Source organism: Rattus norvegicus, chromosome 4, assembly GCF_036323735.1.
Source record: "Rattus norvegicus strain BN/NHsdMcwi chromosome 4, GRCr8, whole genome shotgun sequence".
NCBI classification, from domain to species: domain Eukaryota; kingdom Metazoa; phylum Chordata; class Mammalia; order Rodentia; family Muridae; genus Rattus; species Rattus norvegicus.
The window spans coordinates 133,839,460-133,859,165 of record NC_086022.1 but is presented as its reverse complement, the minus strand read 5'-3'; the positions used below and the strand labels follow the sequence as shown (position 1 = coordinate 133,859,165).

General features: G+C 47.3%; 1 protein-coding gene across 4 annotated transcripts in view; it reads left to right on the top strand.

Annotated features, from left to right (window-relative positions):
• Positions 1-767: 767 nt before the first annotated feature.
• Eif4e3 (eukaryotic translation initiation factor 4E family member 3) overlaps positions 768-19,706 on the top strand; it is a 148,597-nt gene continuing 129,658 nt past the window's right edge. For 2 of the 4 annotated variants that reach the window (XM_063285846.1, XM_063285847.1), the window contains exons 1-2: positions 769-974; positions 17,058-17,130. In XM_063285846.1, coding sequence (XP_063141916.1) covers positions 850-974; positions 17,058-17,130 — 198 coding nt within the window. In that variant the 5' untranslated portion in view covers positions 769-849. Of the gene's footprint in view, positions 975-17,057; positions 17,131-19,706 lie in introns of all 4 variants that reach the window. The other 2 variants (XR_010065627.1, NM_001106612.1) reach the window with 2 other exon arrangements.

Below are 19,706 nucleotides of genomic sequence, written 5' to 3'. Positions count from 1 at the left end.
GGCTGGAAACTATGGCATGGCTCCAGGCCTTTCCCCTGAAGACAGAGTTAACAGAGGCCTGGGAGGAGCCTTGCCTGAGGGTTCCCCTTACTGTGAACTCAGGCTACATGGCTACAGTGACTTCCTGGAGTTTCCCAAGTAGTAAGCTACGCGTGCAGAATTATACCTCCCTCTTCCTCTGCTGGGCTTAGAGGCAGAGCTGGAGAACTTTGGTTGACTCCGAGGATTCTCTTGAAAGTTGGGCATTCTGTGGCAAACCGTGGCTCCAGAGATAGGAGGAAAGTAACCTTGTTTCCTTATAATACAGTGTTAGGCAACTTTATTCTCTTCACTAAAAAAGCTTCAGCACAACTCCATGGCCTCGGTTAGTGTTGCCCTTAGTACCTTGTTTCTGCACTCTCAGATATTGGAGTCTCTTTATCTGTTCGGCCATTGGTCCTCTTTCCATCTATCTGTCACATCCAACTGTGCTTCCATCTGCCCTTCCATCCCTCCGTCCCTCCTCCAGCCATCTGCCAGCCTTCCCATCCAGCCTTCAGATTGCTGGTATGTCAATCCACCTCTCCTTCCTCTCTCGCACTGTTGGACTCTGAGACTCCATCCGTACTGATCCATTGGCCGGACCTTCCATCTGTCCTTGGCCCCAGCTGCGGGGCTAGCCGGGTGACTGTTCCTCTGCCCTTCTCCCTCGGGCCCTCTGCTCCGGGCGCAGGCCCGGCCTTTGTTGGACTGGGGCAGGGCCGAGGCCGGTCGGGGTGGGGCGCGGGGCGGGGCGGGGCGGGGCGGGGCTGGCGCCCGGAGACTACTAGGCGCTGGGTCCGCTTGTCCGCGGCCTGGCTGGCGGAGAACATGGCGCTGCCCCCGGCTGCCGCGCCCCCCGGGGCTAGCGAGCCTCTCGGCAAGGCTCTGTCGGCGCTGCAGCCGGAGCCGGGCAGCATCCCGCTGCACTCGCCCTGGACCTTCTGGCTGGACAGGTGAGGGCCGCGCCCCGCCGCTTTGTCTCGGCCGCGTCCTCGCCCCATGCTCGCCACTGCCGGGGGCCCTCGCGTGGAGTTCCGCACGTCCTCGATAGCATCCAGCCAGTTGGGCAGGGAGTCGCGGCTGGCCGGGGAAGGCTGCCCCGCGTATCCCTGGGGTGCTGGGCTTGCTCGGGACGTGACCTTTGCGGTGACAGCAATCAGAAAAGTCGGCCAGCGGCAGGGAAGCGCTGGGACCTCGCTGCGGGCACCTGCACCCCCAGCCCCGGCAGGGGGTCTGGAGTAAGCTGGGGCTTTTGTGACAGCTTTGTGGGGGTTGGAGGGAAGCTCCGGTGCCCTCACATCTGTGAGGTCTCAGATCCCTGTCCAAAATAGAAACTTCTCACACGATCCTATATCTCCATCCTGCCTTGTTTTTCATCACAATGCTCAATGCTGCCGCGTTCTTGCAGTGTGAACTTATATTCAGTTTGTTATGGAGCCCTCCATCGCTTGCCCTGAGTGAGATTCACGGAGCAGGGGCAGGCTTTGGCTGCATGCAGAGTCCCAGCACCTAGAACTGTGCCTTAGTGGCAGTAGAACTACTAGTTTTGTTGCGTGGAAAGATGCATGGCTGTCCACCTCCTCTTAACACCTGTCATCTGGGCGGGTAGTGACAGATCAAGTTGTTTCCACAAGTGTGTGGGAATTTTGATGAAACTGTTTACCATGGTTTAAGAGTTAGGAGGAAATGTATGTGACAGTTTCCGGAGAGACTTAGTTTTATACTTCACACGAATGTTTTGTTTTGCTTTTAGCTTTGCACCAATGCCTCAATTTTTTTTTCTGTTAAACTAATATTCATGTTTTAAGTGAAGACAGTTCTTTTCTTGACAGATTAGCCCCTACCTCTAAGAATTTACACTGGAGCCAGTTTGTTTCCTGGGGACACAGAGAAGTTGAGGATGGGAGAGATTTGCAAAAAACATTTTCACTTTCATTCTGAGTTTCCAGAATTTGGCTGTCATAACAGGAGTGGCTTTGGGTTTTGGCAGTCATAACCAGAGTGAAGTCATGTCTTTGTTTTCAAAGGTATCCTCTAGCTGTGGAATTGTTACCTGGTGTATGTTTTTGAGGTATACAACTGGACTTGTGGTCCAAACTGTGGGTGTGCTGACCAGTAAAAACAGGATTGAGAGAGCTCCACTTTTGGTGAATTAAATTTTAGTCTATTTGGAACAGCATATTTTAGAACTGTTCTAAGGCGTCAATCCTGTATGTCCAAGCATGCTTTACAAAAAGATATACTGTCTTCTAACATAAGATTATGTAGGCTGGTGTTGTAGCTCAGTGGTGGAGCACTTGTGTTTCATGAGCCAGACCCTGGTTTCACTTCTCAGCCCTAGGGAAGAGGGAGGACAGCCCTAAGAACAAGTCGCTTTAATAGAAGTATAAACTACATCTTTCTTATATTGATTTGCACTCCCCCCTCCCCACTAAAAGTCAATAAATGAAATGTATTATTTCTGTAGTGTCTAAACCTTTAATAGAAATGCTGTGTTCATTTAAAAATTATAACTGGTTTCAACATTGTGCCCAATTCATCATCGTGTAATTCTTATTGAACTTTATTTTTCTTCTCTTAGGAGTCTACCGTATTTATTTATAGAGTCTCTACCCACCCCAGGCACACTTAGGAAGAACACCTCAGGTTCTGGAAGTTGGGTTGGTAACTTGGAATTTCTCCCCAGAGAAGGAACACTGCAGAGAATAGTGGGGTTCTTATGAGAAACCTGCAGGGCAGCCTTCCCTCAGTCTGGAGATCCTCAGCATCCTTCTAGCTCCTGTCTCAGGCAGTCCCACCTTACAGTTGACGGGATGATGATGACAGTGGTGATGATGACAGTGATGATGATGACGACGACAACGACTATGACACCCTTTCCCAGGCTTACCCAGCTGCACTCCAGTGTTAAGTGAAGACAACTGTGGCATTTGTTGCACAGGGCTATTGGGAGTTATGGACGTAAAGTACGGAGTAGGCGCCTGGCATGGGATAAGAGTGTAATATCTTTCTACTGATGGGGTAGAGGAGCAAGCTGGGTTGGTAAATTGCTGTGCACACATGAGGACCTGAATTCCTCCAGCCTTTTCCCAGGCCCCAAGTCAAAAGCCAGGCATAGTGATGCAAGCACTCATAATCTCAGTACTGGGAAGGCAGAGACCTGTGGTTTGCTGACACCCACTGGCTACCCACCATATCCTCACTTGGCCTATGCTCCAGCCTAGTAAGAGAACCTTTCTGGAGAGGGCTGGAGCAGATGGGGTTGGTGTGGGACTTGGGGGGGAACATTACTGAGGAAAGATACCTGAGGTTGACCCCTGGCCTCCACGTACATCACTGATCTGAATTCAGTAGAAAGAAACCAGCATCCTAAGTACATTTTCCTACCAAGCAGATTGGAGAATTCTTTAGAAATTATTTGTATTTTAAGTAGTCAAGTGCAAAGCCAAACCTTATTTGGCACAAATCAATGGGCCATGAAAATCAATAGCTAAGAATGTAAACATATGGGTCAGTGAACAGGATGAAGAGACATCTTTCCCTTAACGGGTATCTAAACTCTGCTTGGTTCTTGCCTTCCACTCCCACTCGTGTCTCTGCATGTTTCCTGGTCATTGTGCAGTGACCTCCTTCCCTCTGTTTCTCACAGGACCCAGACTTTGGGCCTGTCCTGCACAGGACTGCCACCCAGACACAGGGAAGGCTTGTAGCTCCAGGTGAAGCAGGAGGTGACAGAACACCACAGGCAGATCCTGCAGCCTCAGTCTGCACTGCACATGCACTCTGCCATCTTTTCAGCTGCCCTCACGGCTCTCCCCTAATGTCTCTGAGCTTAGATGAGCAGTTAATGCTATCTCTGGCCTTCTAGTTTCTCAGCCCCCCAAATCCTGGAGCCATCTGTGGCTATCCTTGCTTAGAGCAGAAACTGAAGAATAACTGGAGGCTACACTCTTCAGCTCTGTTGCTGTCCCTTTGGACCACCTTGCTCCTTCTCCAGTGTCCCAAGTGTGGGCCTTTGTCTGTGTTGCTGCTTCCTTTGCTGTTTCTCTCTGGACTGCCTTCCCATGTAGTCTGCTTTTCTGTATCCTTGCAGTTTCTGCTCCTATGTTCCCTTCCTGGCGAGACCTTCCCTGACCACTGATGTGTACCCCAAGTCCCCAATGGGTTACCACTTGTCTCTAGCATCTCCACCATTGGCTGGTCTTTATCTAGAATTCGAGCTCTGATCATGGTTGCTCACTTCTCAGCTAGCAGATCTGACGTAGTGTTCACGGTGGTGTTGACTTCTTCCCATAGCAACTACACCTTCCTGTGGTGACTCACTTCACCCTTGCACACGTCCGTCATTCTCCTTTTGCTCTTTTCTCAAGCCCAGACACGTGTAGCCAAGAGCTAGGAGGTCAGCAGTCTGGATGCTTTTCTGATTACTCTAAAATGGATCTGATTTCTCCCAGTGTCTTCCTTTTCTGCTCACCTGTGTTTCCCGTTGGACCACCAACATCTCAACATGCCATTTCTGTCTGATCCTTGCATTTTCTTTCTTTCTTTCTTTTTTTTTTTTTAAGATTTATTCATTTATAAGTACACTGTAGCTGTCTTCAGACACACTGGGGCATCAGATCTCATTATAGATGGTTATGAGCCACCATGTGGTTGTGGGGAATTGAACTCAGGACCTCTGGAAGAGTAGTCACTGCTCTTAACCACTGAGCCGCCTCTCCAGCCCACATCTTCTTTCCTAAGTACCCTGCTTTATCTATATCTTTACTTTTGCAAGCTTGGTGATCCTTAGCAAACTCACTAAAATCTAAGATATTCCCTCCTCTACATGAGCTTCTCTCGAGTCTTTCTGCTGCCCCCAGTCAGCTATAGCTCCAGGAACATTGAAGCTTGCCTAGGACCTGCTTGGTACCCAGGCTCCTCCCTCTCCAAGCATGCCCTATCTGGGAGGTAACCCTTCTGCACATATACCCAATCTGCCCATCATGGCCTCTCTCTTATCATGTAGCACTTTACTCAATGTCTCTTATGCCTCTGCTGAGGTGTGTGTGCTCAGATGAAGTAATGTTCTAGATCTCTACCTGAACTTCTACCAAAGACACCCTCAGTGGTGAGGTGTGTGTGTGTGTGTGTGTGTGTGTGTGTGTGTGTGTGTGTGTGTGTGTGTGTGTGTGTGTGTTAGATATCTGTCATATTGGGTTTTGTTTCATTTTGTTTTTCAAGACAAGTACTTCATGTACTCCAGGCTAGCCTTGAACTCACTATCTTCCTCCCTAACCCTGTGGAGTGCTGGAATTTCAGGCATGTGCCACCATAGCTGGCTTTAGACAAGAGCCATGTTTCAAAACAAACAAAAGAGCCTTCAGCTTTTGTTGGTTTGTCTTTAAGGAAAACCTTATGCTTACAGGTTATAGTAACAATGTATATATTGTTGTCTCAAGGTAGAAACAAACTTTCCACTTGTCCTGGCAAATCACTGCCAATTCCAAACCACTGCCATTTCTTTCTCCCAGTGACAGCAAACTTGAGTGTCTTGAGTGGATTAGGGATTTAGTGAACTTTGCCTCCCGAGCGCCTGTTTCTTTCCAATGCAGGATGACTCGTGGTCTACCCTTGTGGTTTGCCCTGAGGCTAACTCATTCTTCCTTAGTCAGGATGCTCGAAGCCTGCTACTCTTTGGTTCCTCTGCAGCGTGTCTTTGTAGGCGAGTGTCTGTTACAGACAGCTGCTCATTTTTATCTTACTCTCGATGCCGAGATGCTTCAACCTTCGGTCTTCAGGTCTGGGACCTAAGGCTGTGCCTGGCACACAGCAGCTGTTTTGTATGTGTGAACTTCTGTTGTTGTTTACTGATATCATGTATATGAGTGGTTTTACTTACATGTATGTTTGCAGAGCATATGCACATGCATGTCTGGACCAGAAGAGGTTATCAGATCACCTAGTATTGGGGTTAAAGACAGTTGTAAGCTGGGAATTGAACCCAGGTTCTCTGGAAGAGCAGCCAGTACTCTTAACTAATGAGCAATCAGTCCCCACCTCCCAAAAAAAAAACTTCTGTGGACAAAGTGGACCATTATCTACATCGGCCACCAATTCCAACCCATCCAGCTCAGCTGCACCAAGTTTGTGTGTCTGAAAGTGTAGTTCTCTGACTCTTACATCAGAATCACCAGCTTGTGCTATTAGAATACCAGCTTCCACCCTGCCTGCAGGACCTGAGAGCTCTGGGTACAGAGGATGAATGTGCCTTATCACAATGAGCCTTGTGTCTGAATGGAATGGTACTATGTATGCATTGATCCTATGAGCTGAACATATCAGAGTTCAGTTCACTTAGAATCAGAGAGTAGAGAGGGTGGCTATAACCATAGTGTGGGCTTCCCCCCAGCAGGCCACCTCACATACCACATGCTTCAGGAGTACAAGTAAGAATCCCAAGGCAAGGAATTCTGGGGTATCCACCATGGTATGGTCCATACCCATAAATTTGGCACACAGAGGTGGTGCCAGGCTTGCAAAAGGAGACCCCACATAACCTCTCTTTATTGAGTGGCTTGCATGCTTGAGGTCAGCAGAAGACACCGGAACAGGCAGACTGACATTGAGACTCCTCCTCCCCCACTCTTCCCTTATATCTCTGCAAACTCTCTGAGTAGCTGACAGTTTTATTTCCATAAAAGGTTTCAGTATTGATCTGTTTGGCAGTCAGTGCCCTTCCATGAGGGGTTGTTGATCAGCCTCTCCACATGTGGACCAGTGAGTGCTTCTTGTAGAATGGCCCAGGGCCTTCAGTTATCCTTACTCTGAAAAGTTACTCGTCCTTGGTTGGTAATGCCTTCTTAAAAACAAAACAAAACAAAAATCTTTTTTGTTTGTTTGTTTGAGATAGGATTTCTCTGTATAACCCTGGTTGTCTTGAACTCTACCTTCTTTTGCCTCTTGAATACTGGAAACCAAGGCAGTAGGCAGTGTGGCGTGAGGACACTTCAGGAGCCAGTCCGTCTTAGTGGGGTCTATGAAGTTGTGTTGTTCCTCTCCTCCCCACTTCTAGCCCTAAAAGATTAATTGTAAGTCAGGACGCAAAGAGCTTCGTGACCACTGTAGAGCAAGAGGTCAATGCTTGGAAGCCGGGAGGAATCAAAGCCGGGTAGACATGTTGGATGTTCGGTGATGCAGACAGCTTCAGCAGATGGATTGCTAACTGTCAGCAGCACGCTCAGCCCCCTTTTGTATGCGACTCTCAAACAGGAAACTGGTGTAGCCGCAAGCCACAGACATATCTAAGAGTGATTAAAATGAAATCATCTTTAATGGAGTGAATGATGAACGAGGGGCAAGCTTAATCAAGGTCCTGGACCTCTGTGTGTTTTCCCTCTGACAGATGATGTAAATTGCTCGGGAAGGCTGGATTTCAGCAGATACATCCCTAGCTTTGAAGTCTTTCCCCTTCAGACTTGTTCTCTTGGCTAAAATGAAATCATCTCCTGTAGGACATTCGACTATTGTCATCATTCATGTCTTTCACAAAGTACATGTGTACTGGGCATATAATTGGAGACATTGTACTAAACAAACTGTAACCTGCTTTTCCCCATCTTACCCTGTTAACATGACTCCTGTGTGTTGAACAGTGACCCAAGTGCTGTATGAACTCAAGCGTAAGATCCTCTTGATACTGCAGCGTAAGTCCCAGGAACATTTTATAGATGAAAACGCTGAGGTCACCTAGCAGTGCAGGGGAGGAGCAGAATTTAAATAAAGCACTGGGTGACCATACAGTGGTTCCCTGGGAATAGGAACAGTGAATGGGACATCATTCTCTTGTGTGTCATATCATGCAGTGGTGGAGACTTAGAGGTAAGCTCTTACTTTCAGCCACTTAACTTCACCTATGGGGAAACTGAGGTCTGGAAGGTTCTGCTAAGGACCCCTGACATTAAAATTTGCAGAGATAAGTTGAGGAGATGGCTCACTGGGTAAAACAATTGCTGTGCAAGCATGAGGTTGTGAGTTTGAATCCTCAGAACTCACTTCATGCCAGCTGTAAGAGCATGCCTCTGAGATCCCATCCCCGCACCCCCAGATAAAAGGCAAAGACAGAATTCTCAGAAACGTCCAGGCCAACATGACACATATGACATGGTATGTTTGAGTCCATATTCATGCGTACTCATATGTTTGTGTGCATGTGCACTCACACACAGAGAGAGAGGGGGGGAGGGAGGGAGGGAGGGAGGGAGGGAGGGAGAGAGAGAGAGAGAGAGAGAGAGAGAGAGAGAGAGAGAGAGAAAGACAGACAGACAGACAGGCAGGCAGACACAGAGAGACAGAGCGCTTAATGCAGAGAATAAAAAGAGCTCTGTCTGAAACCTCACATCCAAGCCCCTGGACAGGACCATCTCCCACAGTCAGAATGCCGTTGTCTTGGTGATGTCTTTGAGTAGTGATGAGGGCTCTGTTAGAACAGTGTCTTTTATGTTTTGCCTATGATGCTTCTACTCACTGGACTTTATCACAAAGGTGTTTTCTTTCCTTGTGGTGATTTTATTCAGATAATACAGGGCCATCATGACTAGTGGGAGGTGTATTGGAAAGCCCAGGGACTTAACCCATCTGGGAGCTAGGGACTGAACTTGCCTCTAAGGAGCCTCCAGGTACTACTGCTTGTGGACTGATCACACCTGAAGTGACCAAGGTGCAGGTAGAGTGTGGGAAACCTTTACAATACCTCTGCTCTGTGAGAAGTCTCACCAAGTATCTAGCCGGCTGCGGAGTGGTGCCATGGATAAGGTTGTCTTGGTGGAACTGACTCCAAGGTCCCCCTGCAGCGGCCATTTCTTTAAAGGTGTGCACCTCATGGAGTGTGTTCATCTGGAAGGTCCGAGTTGAGGACTGCAAGGTGTGGCATTTGGGGTCTGAGCTGCATGCAGGATGGGTTCCTTCCAGGGCCACCACTGACGAGAGAGAGAGAGAGAGAGAGAGAGAGAGAGAGAGAGAGAGAGAGAGCGCCAACCGTGGCTCAAGTCTCAGCCGTGCCGCTGCCAGCTGTGCGTCAGTTGGTGAGTTCCTGTACCAACTCAGCCTTAGTGATCTTATGTGCCAAGTGGAGGTAGAACACAACACGTACTCGTGCAAAAGACGCAATCGCTTCAGTCGCTGGCCCACGGTATCGCTTAAAGAAACAAAGAGGGCAGTGTGCTTTCAGACCTTTGAGGAGTCAATGAACAGAGGGTTTTCCTGTGAAGTGTCTCAGGGATCTGTTTTAATGAGTACATGTGGTTTGTAAATATTAAAATGTCGTGCTCACGTGGTACTTGAGAATGGTTTGAGTAGAACAGTTGGTCTAGTGTTATAGATTCCCAGCATCCTCCTGACTTTCCAAATGAGAAGAATTTTTCGCCAATTTTATAAGTAGAGTCTTAGAATCCATTCTGTATTATCCTGTTAAGTTAGAGACACAGGAGTAAGATTTAAGGAAGGGGCTTAGGGTTCGGTCTTAAGTAACATCAACAGCTCTCTTATGTCTTCACCTTAATCATTGATTTGGCAGGGCCCAGATCCCCTTCTGCTTTAACCAATAGTTTCTAATTAACTATATTCACTCAGAGACAGCCTCCACCATGGCTGCAGCCTAGGGCCAAGAGAGCCTGGTGGGTAACTCTCTGCAGGTGAACACAAGAGGCTCTCAGCTGTTTGTGTGTCCTTTTCTCTGCTTTTGGTTAGTGTGTCCGTACTGAGGGCTTTCTTATCATCTATGTCCTGTTCTGTCTGTCTGTCTGTCTGTCTGTCTGTCTGTCTGTCTGTCTGTCTGTCTGTAGTCAGCAGTAACTACTGTTGACTAGATGCATTTAGATGCACTGTGTAAAAGAGAAACTTCTACCTAGCACTGGCTCATGTGTCCGGGCAGCAAAGCAATAGGTAGGGCTATTTCGAGAGGGGGAAAGCAGAGGGTGAGGCTGGTTAGAACTTGTCATGGGAGGGATTGGTTACAGAGAGTAATTAGTCTCTGTAGCTTTCCTGCTCCTGTCCCTCAGTGGCCTTTGTTGGGTGTGCTGGCTTCCTCCTAGGCCAGCCCCTCGGGATGATCTAGAATGTTCCTCCTCCACAGCTATGATACTTGCAGTGCCAGGCACCGGTGCCTTGCCTGCCTCTGTGTCTCGGTATCTCCCACAGTGTAGCAAAGGATAGAGAACGGACAAGAGTAATGGGTGGACCCTAGGAAAAGAGGTAATGTAGGAGCAGGAGGGAGGGATTTGCCTTATCTGCTCTGTGAGTCACCGTGCTGACAGTGATTTTATCAAGAGATCAAGAGTAGTCCTGGGAGATAGGAAGGCCATGGCATCAGAGGCAGCACATGAGGAAGAATCCAGGTAAGGGCAGGTTATGTTATCAACCTGGCAGAATTACTTTGAGAATCAGAGATAATGCATGCTCAATAGAAGGGAGTTAAGATTACATTACAACTGTTAAGTAGAAGTTGGAACAATTCAAAATCTAGACTCTGGCTCACAGGGGAGATTTATCTCTCCATTGCTGAGTTCTTAGCCCCAGTGCTACATTGCAGGGAGGAGAGAACCAGAATACAGGCCTAATCTTAGGTTTCAGAATGGCCCACATCCGTGGTCTTCTGGGAATAGCCACTCTTTGATGTGTACTCCCTTGCAGCTTTCTTTCCTATATCTCTTCTTTTCTGGGAAAATGCAGCAGTTCCAAACTTTGTGTCTTTGCCTCCAGGAGCCTGGGGGGATGGGGCCCAGTGAGATTCAGAAAGCAGAGATGCCATGTATAGAACATACACTCCAAGGGCTTTGCCTAGAGTCATTATCACTTGTCCTAAACTCCAAAAGAGGTAGAAATGAATGTTTGCAGAACGATTAAACGCTAAATCCCTTAAGGCTCTTACCAGGGCTTTCCGCACTATGGACTGTTTTTACCCAGAAGCTTCTGTGTCTTGGGGCATTGCGGGGGTTCACCTGCTTACTTACAGCAACACAAAATGCCTTCCAACATTGCCCTTAACCATCTGGGTCACTGCATTCCAGAGGAGCACCCAGGTCTACAGGCAGAGGGCTCTGACTAGTATTCTCTATAGACTATGAGACCTCTGGTATGGACAAAGTAAAAATATACAATAAAGATATATGTTACATATGTGGTTTTACATAGTAAGAATGTCTCTTGTTTGAAATAATTCTCTATCTTTGCCCTTCGGTTGCTTATGTGGCAGCAGCCTTACTCAGTCTGCATTGCCTTTTCAGAGAGCAGCCACAGACCTATAGCCCCAGCTACTTGGGAGGCTGAGGCAGAAGGATTTCAAGTTCAAGGCGAGCATGGACAACATAGTGAAACTCTGTCTCAAAATATTAAAAAAATTAAATACTGAGGAGGTAGCCACGTTGCCTAGTATATGTGAGGTCTGAGTTTATTTAGCCTTCAGTAATGAAGAAAAAAGTCACAGTAAATGACAACAGACTGGTAACTTGAATCAGCAAATCCAGCTTACAAGGCAGGCCACTTGAAAACCTTGGCCTGTTTGCCCTTCTAAAATGGGCTCTGTGGCTGTGTCCCAGTCTTGCTTGTTAAGGAAACCCGAGGTTCAGGAGGAGGTTGAGACATAGCAGTGTGTTTTAGTGACTATCAGAATCAAGTTTAGTGCATAGAATGCCAAACCTGCACTGACCAGCCCAGCCAACACAGACCTGAGAACATTGCAGTGCTGGTCTGCAAGACAGATGTTTATAAAACCACCCAGCAGCTAGACGATCCCTCTGAAATCAGAATGGCAACCTCCTTCATGAATTCACTGGGAAACTGTCTACTCTGTGGTCACTGGGATCAAACACTGTGACCAAATGTAACCTGGGGGAGGAAGGGTTTATTTTTGCTTAGGGTTCCTGAGAACTAGATGGATCGCATGCTTCATCATGGCAGGGAAAGGCATGGCGTGTCAGCAGAAGTAAGAAGCTGGCTGATCACATTTCATCCGCACACATGGAATAGAGAACAGAAAGGGGAATGAGGCCGTGAGCCTTCAAAGCCCGCCCTAGTGACTTACTTCTATCCAGCAAGGCTCTACTTCCTAAAGATTTCATAACCTCCCCCGAAACACACTTAGGTGCATCTCTTCAAACTGGGCTCCTCTACATCCTAACCACCACACTGAGTTTCTGTGGAGCTTGACATTTCCTTCCTAGGCCTGATGCTGTTAGCCTACCAAAGGCTGGCTGTGGCCGAGCAGGTTGCTGTTGGCTGTTGGGACCTTCCCTCCCCTGCTTCATTCCCACAAACTCACTCTCGAATTAATAATCAGATTGAGCAGAAGCGGTGGCCTTGTTGAGAACACACCAAGATTCTACCGTAAAGTTTCCTGAAGAAATGACAGCGAATAGCACTGAGGAGACGGCTCCGTAGCTGTGCAAGCCTGAGGATTGGATCCTCTACACCTGGTGTGCTTACAGCCCCACCCCCAGCCTTGGGGAAGTGAGACAGGAGAACCCTGCAGATTTACTGTAGAACTAATGTATCCCTAACAGCAAACTCCAGGTTCAGTGAAATACATTAAAGACTCTGTTTCTGAAAAACAAATAAATTTAAAAGTGGACAGTTATAGAGGAAAATACTTGACATCAGCTACTGGCCTACATGTGTGCACATATGAATGAACACAGCACATACTCTCTCTCTCTCTCTCTCTCTCTCTCTCTCTCTCTCTCTCTCTCTTTCCTCTCTCTCTCTCCTCTCTCTCTCTCTCCTCTCTCTCCTCTCTCTCTTTCCTCTCTCTCTCCTCTCTCTCTTCTCTCTCTCTCTTCTCTCTCTTTCCTCTCTCTCTCCTCTCTCTCTCTCCTCTCTCTCCTCTCTCTCCTCTCTCTCTTTCCTCTCTCTCTCTCCTCTCTCTCTCTCCTCTCTCTCTCTCCTCTCTCTCTCCTCTCTCTCCTCTCTCTCTTTCCTCTCTCTCTCCTCTCTCTCTTCTCTCTCTCTTCTCTCTCTTTCCTCTCTCTCTCCTCTCTCTCTCTCCTCTCTCTCCTCTCTCTCTCCTCTCTCTCTTTCCTCTCTCTCTCTCCTCTCTCTCTCTCCTCTCTCTCCTTTCTCTCTTTCTCTCTCCTCTCTCTCTCTTTCCTCTCTTTCTCTCCTCTCTCTCCTCTCTTTCTCTCCTCTCTCTCTCTCCTCTCTCTCTCTCTTTCCTCTCTCTCTTCCCTCTCTCTCTCCTCTCTCTCTCTCCTCTCTCTCTCCTCTCTCTCTCTCCTCTCTCTCTCCTCTCTCTCTCCTCTCTCTCTCCTCTCTCTTTCCTCTCTCTCTCTCCTCTCTCTCTCCTCTCTCTCTCCTCTCTCTCTTTCCTCTCTCTCTCTCCTCTCTCTCTCTCTCCTCTCTCTTTCTCTCTCTCTCTCACACACACACACACACACGTACACACGTGAACACACATACAATATACAATTAGAAAAGGATTTTTTCGTTGTTGTTGTTGTGGTTCTGTACTTTTAGAAATGCAAGTGTGGGCTGTAGAGATGGTGCTTGTTGTGCAAGCATGAAGCCTTCAGTGCTGACCCCCAGCCCTCATGTAAAGAGGCAGGAGTGGTGAGCATGCCTGCAATCCCAGAGCAGCACAGCAGGACACAGGAGGATCCCAGGTCCTTATGAACCAGCCTAGTCAGTTGTGAGTTCCAGTTAGTGAGAGACCCTGTCTTTCACATGGTGGTAGAGAGTGACTGATGGAGATGTCCTGGTACACACATGCACGCATATCTGCACACACAGAAACGAAAGTGTGGAACTGGGTAAGCTCAATTGTAGCACACACGCTTAGCGTGTGTGAGATGCGGGTTTCGTAATGGCTGCGACTTGACTGGGTGGGATAAGAAGAGACCAGCACAAGCACACCATCTGGTTTTGTTAAGTGTTTTTGTCCCTGGGATTGTTGCCATGCCTCTCTGAGCCCCAGCGTGCTCACTGCAAAATGGTCACAAGCGCCACTGCAGGCTACAGGGGCCCCTGCAGGGCTCTCAGTCCACAGCAGCTGGAGCCCTGGCTCCTCACTGGCTGCCAAACTCTGCTGTCTTCCACTGGTGAGTGTATCTTAGTTACTTCCTTCCAGATGGTTCTCCTGAGCTCTGGAGACCCAGCCTCTTCAAACACTTGGACGCTGAAGCAGAGACCTTAAGTGAGTTGTACAATTGTCTCCCATCCTGGAGTGTCACGAAACCAGACTAGAACCAGAGCCTTAAAAAGAACCTTGGAGACCAAGTACTCGGTAGTAACTTTTGAAATGGGAACCACCACCTGAATGCTGGGTTCGTATAATTTGAGATGATGAGGTACAAAGTGAACACACACGTGACACTCACTCTGACGCGTCCTAACTTGAAGAGTAGCCTTAAAAAATTCAGTGAAAACTTCACATGGATAATTTTATTCTACAGATTAAAAAGCTGCAGAATTCATTCCCTACCTTAGGCTCTGCCTGCCCGCTTCCCGAGTGCAGTTAGGGGTGGAGTCCTGCCTAAAGTGCTTGTAGGATCCAGGACTGTATTGGCTTGAAGTATGTGGTAGAGCAGTCAGCCAGGCTGTACAAAGAAAGAAAAAAATTGGTTGGATTAATTGCCAGTCAATGTTCATGTAAAAGCCATAGACTTTCAAACAGCCCATGCCAAATAAACAAAACAGAGAGAGAGAGAGAGAGAGAGAGAGAGAGAGAGAGAGAGAGAGAGAGAAGTATTTGTGATTTCTTTCCTAATGCCTTACATCTATGAACACACTAACTTACTTTACATAGTGTATTTATCTGTGTCCAAGTAGAGGCTTTAATAGTCACAGTCCAGACCCTCCATGCTGCCTGACAGGTTTCTTTGGGTCCAGGCAGCTGCTGTTATCAACGAGGTGTTGGTCCCTACTTGTTCCTCACTGCTGATTGCTCGGGTTGGCTTAGATACGTAACAGCTGGCACAGAAGGGCAGTCATGTTTGTGGTTGTGCTTTTGCTTTTGAATCATAAAGGCCATAGCCTGCACACTATGAAATAGTTATAACATCATGACTTAGTTATTAGAACTCACCTGCCTAGTGGGTGACAAGACATCTTGGCCCTCACACTAGTCAATACTTGCCTCCTTACTGACCTCTAGACAAGGAAGCTATATTCAAAATGTCTTTTGATATTTCGATTCCTGTGTGTGTGTGTGTGTGTGAGTGTGTGTGTGTGAGTGAGTGTATATATGTGTGTGTGTGATGTGAGTGTGTGATGTGTGTGTGTGAGTGAGTGTGTATATGTGTGTGTGTGATGTGAGTGTGTGATGTGTGTATGTGTATGTGTGTGTGTGATGTGAGTGTGTGATGTGTGTGTGATGTGTGTGTGATGTGTGTGTATGTGTGTGTGATGTGTGTGTGATGTGTGTGTGAGTGATGTGTGTATGTGTATGTGTGTGTGATGTGTGTGTGTGATGTGTGTATGTGTATGTGTGTGTGAGTGTGTGATGTGATGTGTGTGATGTGTGTGTATGTGTGTGTGTGAGTGTGTGTATGTATGTGTGTATGATGCATGTATGTGTGTGATATATGTATGTGTGTATGTGTGTGTATGATGCATGTATGTGTGTGATGTATGTATGTGTATGCCATTGTGCAAGCCCTCACGTGAAGGCCAGAGGTCAATGTTGTGTATTTCCCTCAGTTGTTTCTCACCTTAGTTTTTGAGTCAGGATGATCTCTCACTGAACCTGGGTTTGCCCTTTCAGCAGGATGACTGACCAGCAAGCACTTGGCATCCACCTGTCTCCCCTCCTCCAGCATTGGGGTTACAGATGTCCGTCACTACCCCTGGCTTTCACATGGATGCATGCCTGTGATGCTTTCCATGGAGGGTCTGAACTCTGGTCCTCATGCTTACAAAGCAAGCACTTCCCCCACTGAACCATCTCCCCAGCTCTAATTTCCAGAACGTGGGTGGTGGAGCCCTGCCCCCAGGACCTTTGCTATCTCATCACCTCTGCTTCAGAGCTGGCTTGAGGTTGCTCTATGTCTTTAGGGTGTGGTAGAAAAACGACTCTTCAGAAAGTGTCCCCTGATGATGACCTCTGGAACTTTTAGGGTCACTGGGGTCAGCGGCTGGTGAAGGGTGTTTTTTCATAGATTCTAGATCCTAATGTGTCTGCTGTGAACAGGCTGCTTCCCTTCTTAGCAAGCCCTTGATTCCTCGCCCACAGCCAGACATGGGCTTCTGAGCATTGTTTGTGTGGTGAAGCGTCTTTGAACCTGCGTCTGACAAGGACCCAGTGCCTGTGACCACAGACTGCTAAGTCAGCAGAAAGAGGGAGAGGCAGTAGTGTTATAGGTCTGAACGCCTCTAGATCCGCACAGCTCCATCCCAGGAACTGTTCTCGGAAAGCCAAGTTCCAGCTTTTTGTTTTCCCACAGGATAAGCCTGTAGTGTGTTGCCATCTAGTGGAACATATAGAAACTAGAGATTAATGCATTCTGCCCATACACGTCACAAGAGCTCAGGGGAAAACACTGAAATTATTAAGGCGAGAGATTTAGGGGGGGAACCAAGACTGACTGTTAATAGTGGTCTCTAAAATAGCTGAATGGTCCTCTGCTTCCATGGGGAGCATGGGTATTTACCACAGGGGTGTTACGGGGTGGGGCGTTAAGCTGATCACACAGAGGAGAGCCTTGCGTCCCTATCGCCACGGGTGAGCAGATGTTTCTCACTTGAAGTTCTGAACAGCGTCTCCATGTTAGTGAGATAAACCTCAGGTTTTATTTCACTATGTGATTTTAAAGCTTCCAATACCTTTCTTGTGTACTTTACCTTTTTTAAAATATATTAAATTTCCACAGAATAAATATTTCTGCCTATTAGGAGAAGCAAATACATGCCCTCAGGAAAAAGGATTTAAATTCTAGCTGCCATCTATCTCTAGACGTCCCTTTCTGAGGCTCTGGGCCTGCGCATGATCAAAACCCACATAATTATATCGTGGAGTAGCTTACAATCACTGACTGGATTTGTTTGCTTCTTTGTTATTTTCCTGATGATAGATCACTTCCTGGTGCCACGGCAGCTGAGTGTGCCTCGAACCTGAAGAAGATCTACACGGTGCAAACAGTGCAGGTAAGAGCGAGACGGGACATGCTGGGCCAGTGAGGGAGACATTAGACACCGGTTACCCAACTTTCTACTGTGCGGACATTCCTTGCTCAGGACTCTGCCCTGGAGCTGTTGTTTAGGTCCATCTCCATAGCAACTGTTCATCCATCTGTTCCAGAGGCAGGCTTTCTCTGGCCCTAGCTAGAACTTCATCAGCAAAATCTTCCATTGATCTGCAGGGGAGGCAAGAGGAGTGCAGAGCTGACAGTGAAGGTTTGAAGACTTTTCCCTATTGCGTTGGGATATAACAAACAGGAGCTGTTGTCCAAGTTTAGACTTCTAAAAGCTAACATGCATGGGCCCTCATCAGGGTGTCTTCACATCCCTCCCATCGGACTCTCCTCCCCTGGTTACAGCCGCCATTTCTGTTCTGCTAGGGTCTGTTCTTCTATCTGACAAACTTGAGTCAAGTTGAAGCTTGTAGTCCCGTTCTCTGCTGTACCTGACCTCTCCTCACCGAGTCAGTACTGAGTCAGCGTGCAGCGAATGACTGAGAGATGAGTGTGTGCACGGATTTCCTGAGCCTCTGTACACTGTTCTCGGAAAGCTGTATCCATTGGCGGCTGCACCTTCCCAGAAAGGCAGAAATTCGGATCTTGGGAGGTCCATGACGAAATCTTAATCTTTGCGTGTATGAAGCACAGACAGATATGAGGCCCATAGATAAACACAGGTTTTCCCTGTGATTTGTAAATATTTCAGGGCTGATTTAGAAAGGGCTCCTTCAAGATGGCGGGAGGGGACGATGATGCAAAAGGGGTTGTGAAACACCTCAAGTTCCTTATTTATACAACTAATGTGAGAACAGTGCTGTTCCGTGAGGCTGACTAGGGGTAAGACCGGATGTAGCTCTCTGCAGGGCCTGTGTTTATAAACCCTCGAAGCAGGTTGCCAAGTGTTACTAGGTGACTGGAGTCTGCCCCTCTGCTGGCTTAAGTGCTGACTGGGAAGCAAGGTGTCACAGTGTTTGAGTGCCAAGTGCCACAGCTGGTCCTCAGTAGCACATGCACACTTCTCTTTCTATTTTCAAATCTCTATGCACCCTATTTACTCATCTTCAGAGCAAGAATATTCACGACAGAGATTTTACCACGCTGAGGTACGGATGGGATAGTTCACTGCACAGTAAGAGGCTGATGCCAACAGTACACTCGCCTTTTATCACTCGTTGCCTCGCGCCACTATTGCAAACACCCCAAAGTCACATTTTGTGTAAGAATATTTTATATACCACTGCTTCACAATTACTCATGTCAAACGGGTGCTGCCCGGGTGACACCACGGGGTGTCTTTATAAATAAAATAAACCTTTTATTTATAAATAAAATAAACCTTTTATTTATAAGGCAAATTTGACTTTCCTGTGACTTCTGGTAACTCAGCTGTGCTTGTCTTTAGCATCTCAGGAATGTCCCTTAATGCTTAAGAACTGGCAGGGGCCAGAGCATTTGAGCACATGAGGGGACATGTGCTCCTGCTGTTTGTATCCCTTGACTGTATTTTGATGTTAATTCACTCCGCTACCACACTGTGTATTTAAACATTTGTCCAGTGGTATCTGAGTCCCCTCCCCATGTATGTTTTGATGAAATTTAAAAGCCATCCATGTTCTATAAGTAGTAGAAAATTATCGTCCTCTTTTATGAGCTAGGGAAACTGAGGCTGGGTGGCACGTGACCCAAATTTCAGTGGAAACAGCTGATTGTGAACGCTCTGAGGCTGGAAGTGCCTTCGCTTCTTTGTCAGCTCTCTCTTTTTTCTCTCGTGTGAGGGATGGAGCAGGAGAGACAGAGGAGGCCGTGACCTCTGCTGGGAACACTTGTTGCAGCCACAGGAATTCTCTGCCAGGAGTTAAATCTATCGGCTGCCTTCCTGTCCTCCTTGGATAGAGCACTTTTTACTTCAGTGTGTTTGCCACTTTTTGGACATATATAGACTTTGCCCATTTCACTCATGTCTCTGCATCCTCAGTGAGCAGAGTTCAGAACAGAACTTGGGTTCTGAGCATGCCCAATCTACCTAGGGGAAAATGAAGAGCTACCAATCCCGTGTGATTTGCTGGGAGGGTTGGCTTGTAGCACAGTTTTCAGCATTGCCTGCCTATTGACTTTTGAAGCGCCCTTTACAGAATAGTAGTTTGGTCTGTCACCTTCATGACTTGCCCCTCCAGTCTTATCTCTCCTGGGTTCTATCCAGGACATCCAGAGACAGCTTAGTGCTAACATTGTCAAAGAACAGAACTTGGTGTTTTCTTCTGTAAGTGGAATTTCTGCATCACTCCTCAAAACAAGAACAACTTCATAAATTATATGTTATATATTTATATAATGTATAACTATATTTTATATTATTTATATGCACGTATATTGGTATATATAAATTTCCCACTAAAGTTAAAAAAACAGGAACATCCTATGTAGTGCAATAGTAGGCGGGTGTGGGCCCATGAGACAACTCAGCCGGGAAACCTTTGCCAACATAAAGCCCAAGCCCCAGAGCCCACATGATGGTAGAAGAGAACCAAATACCACAGGCTTTCC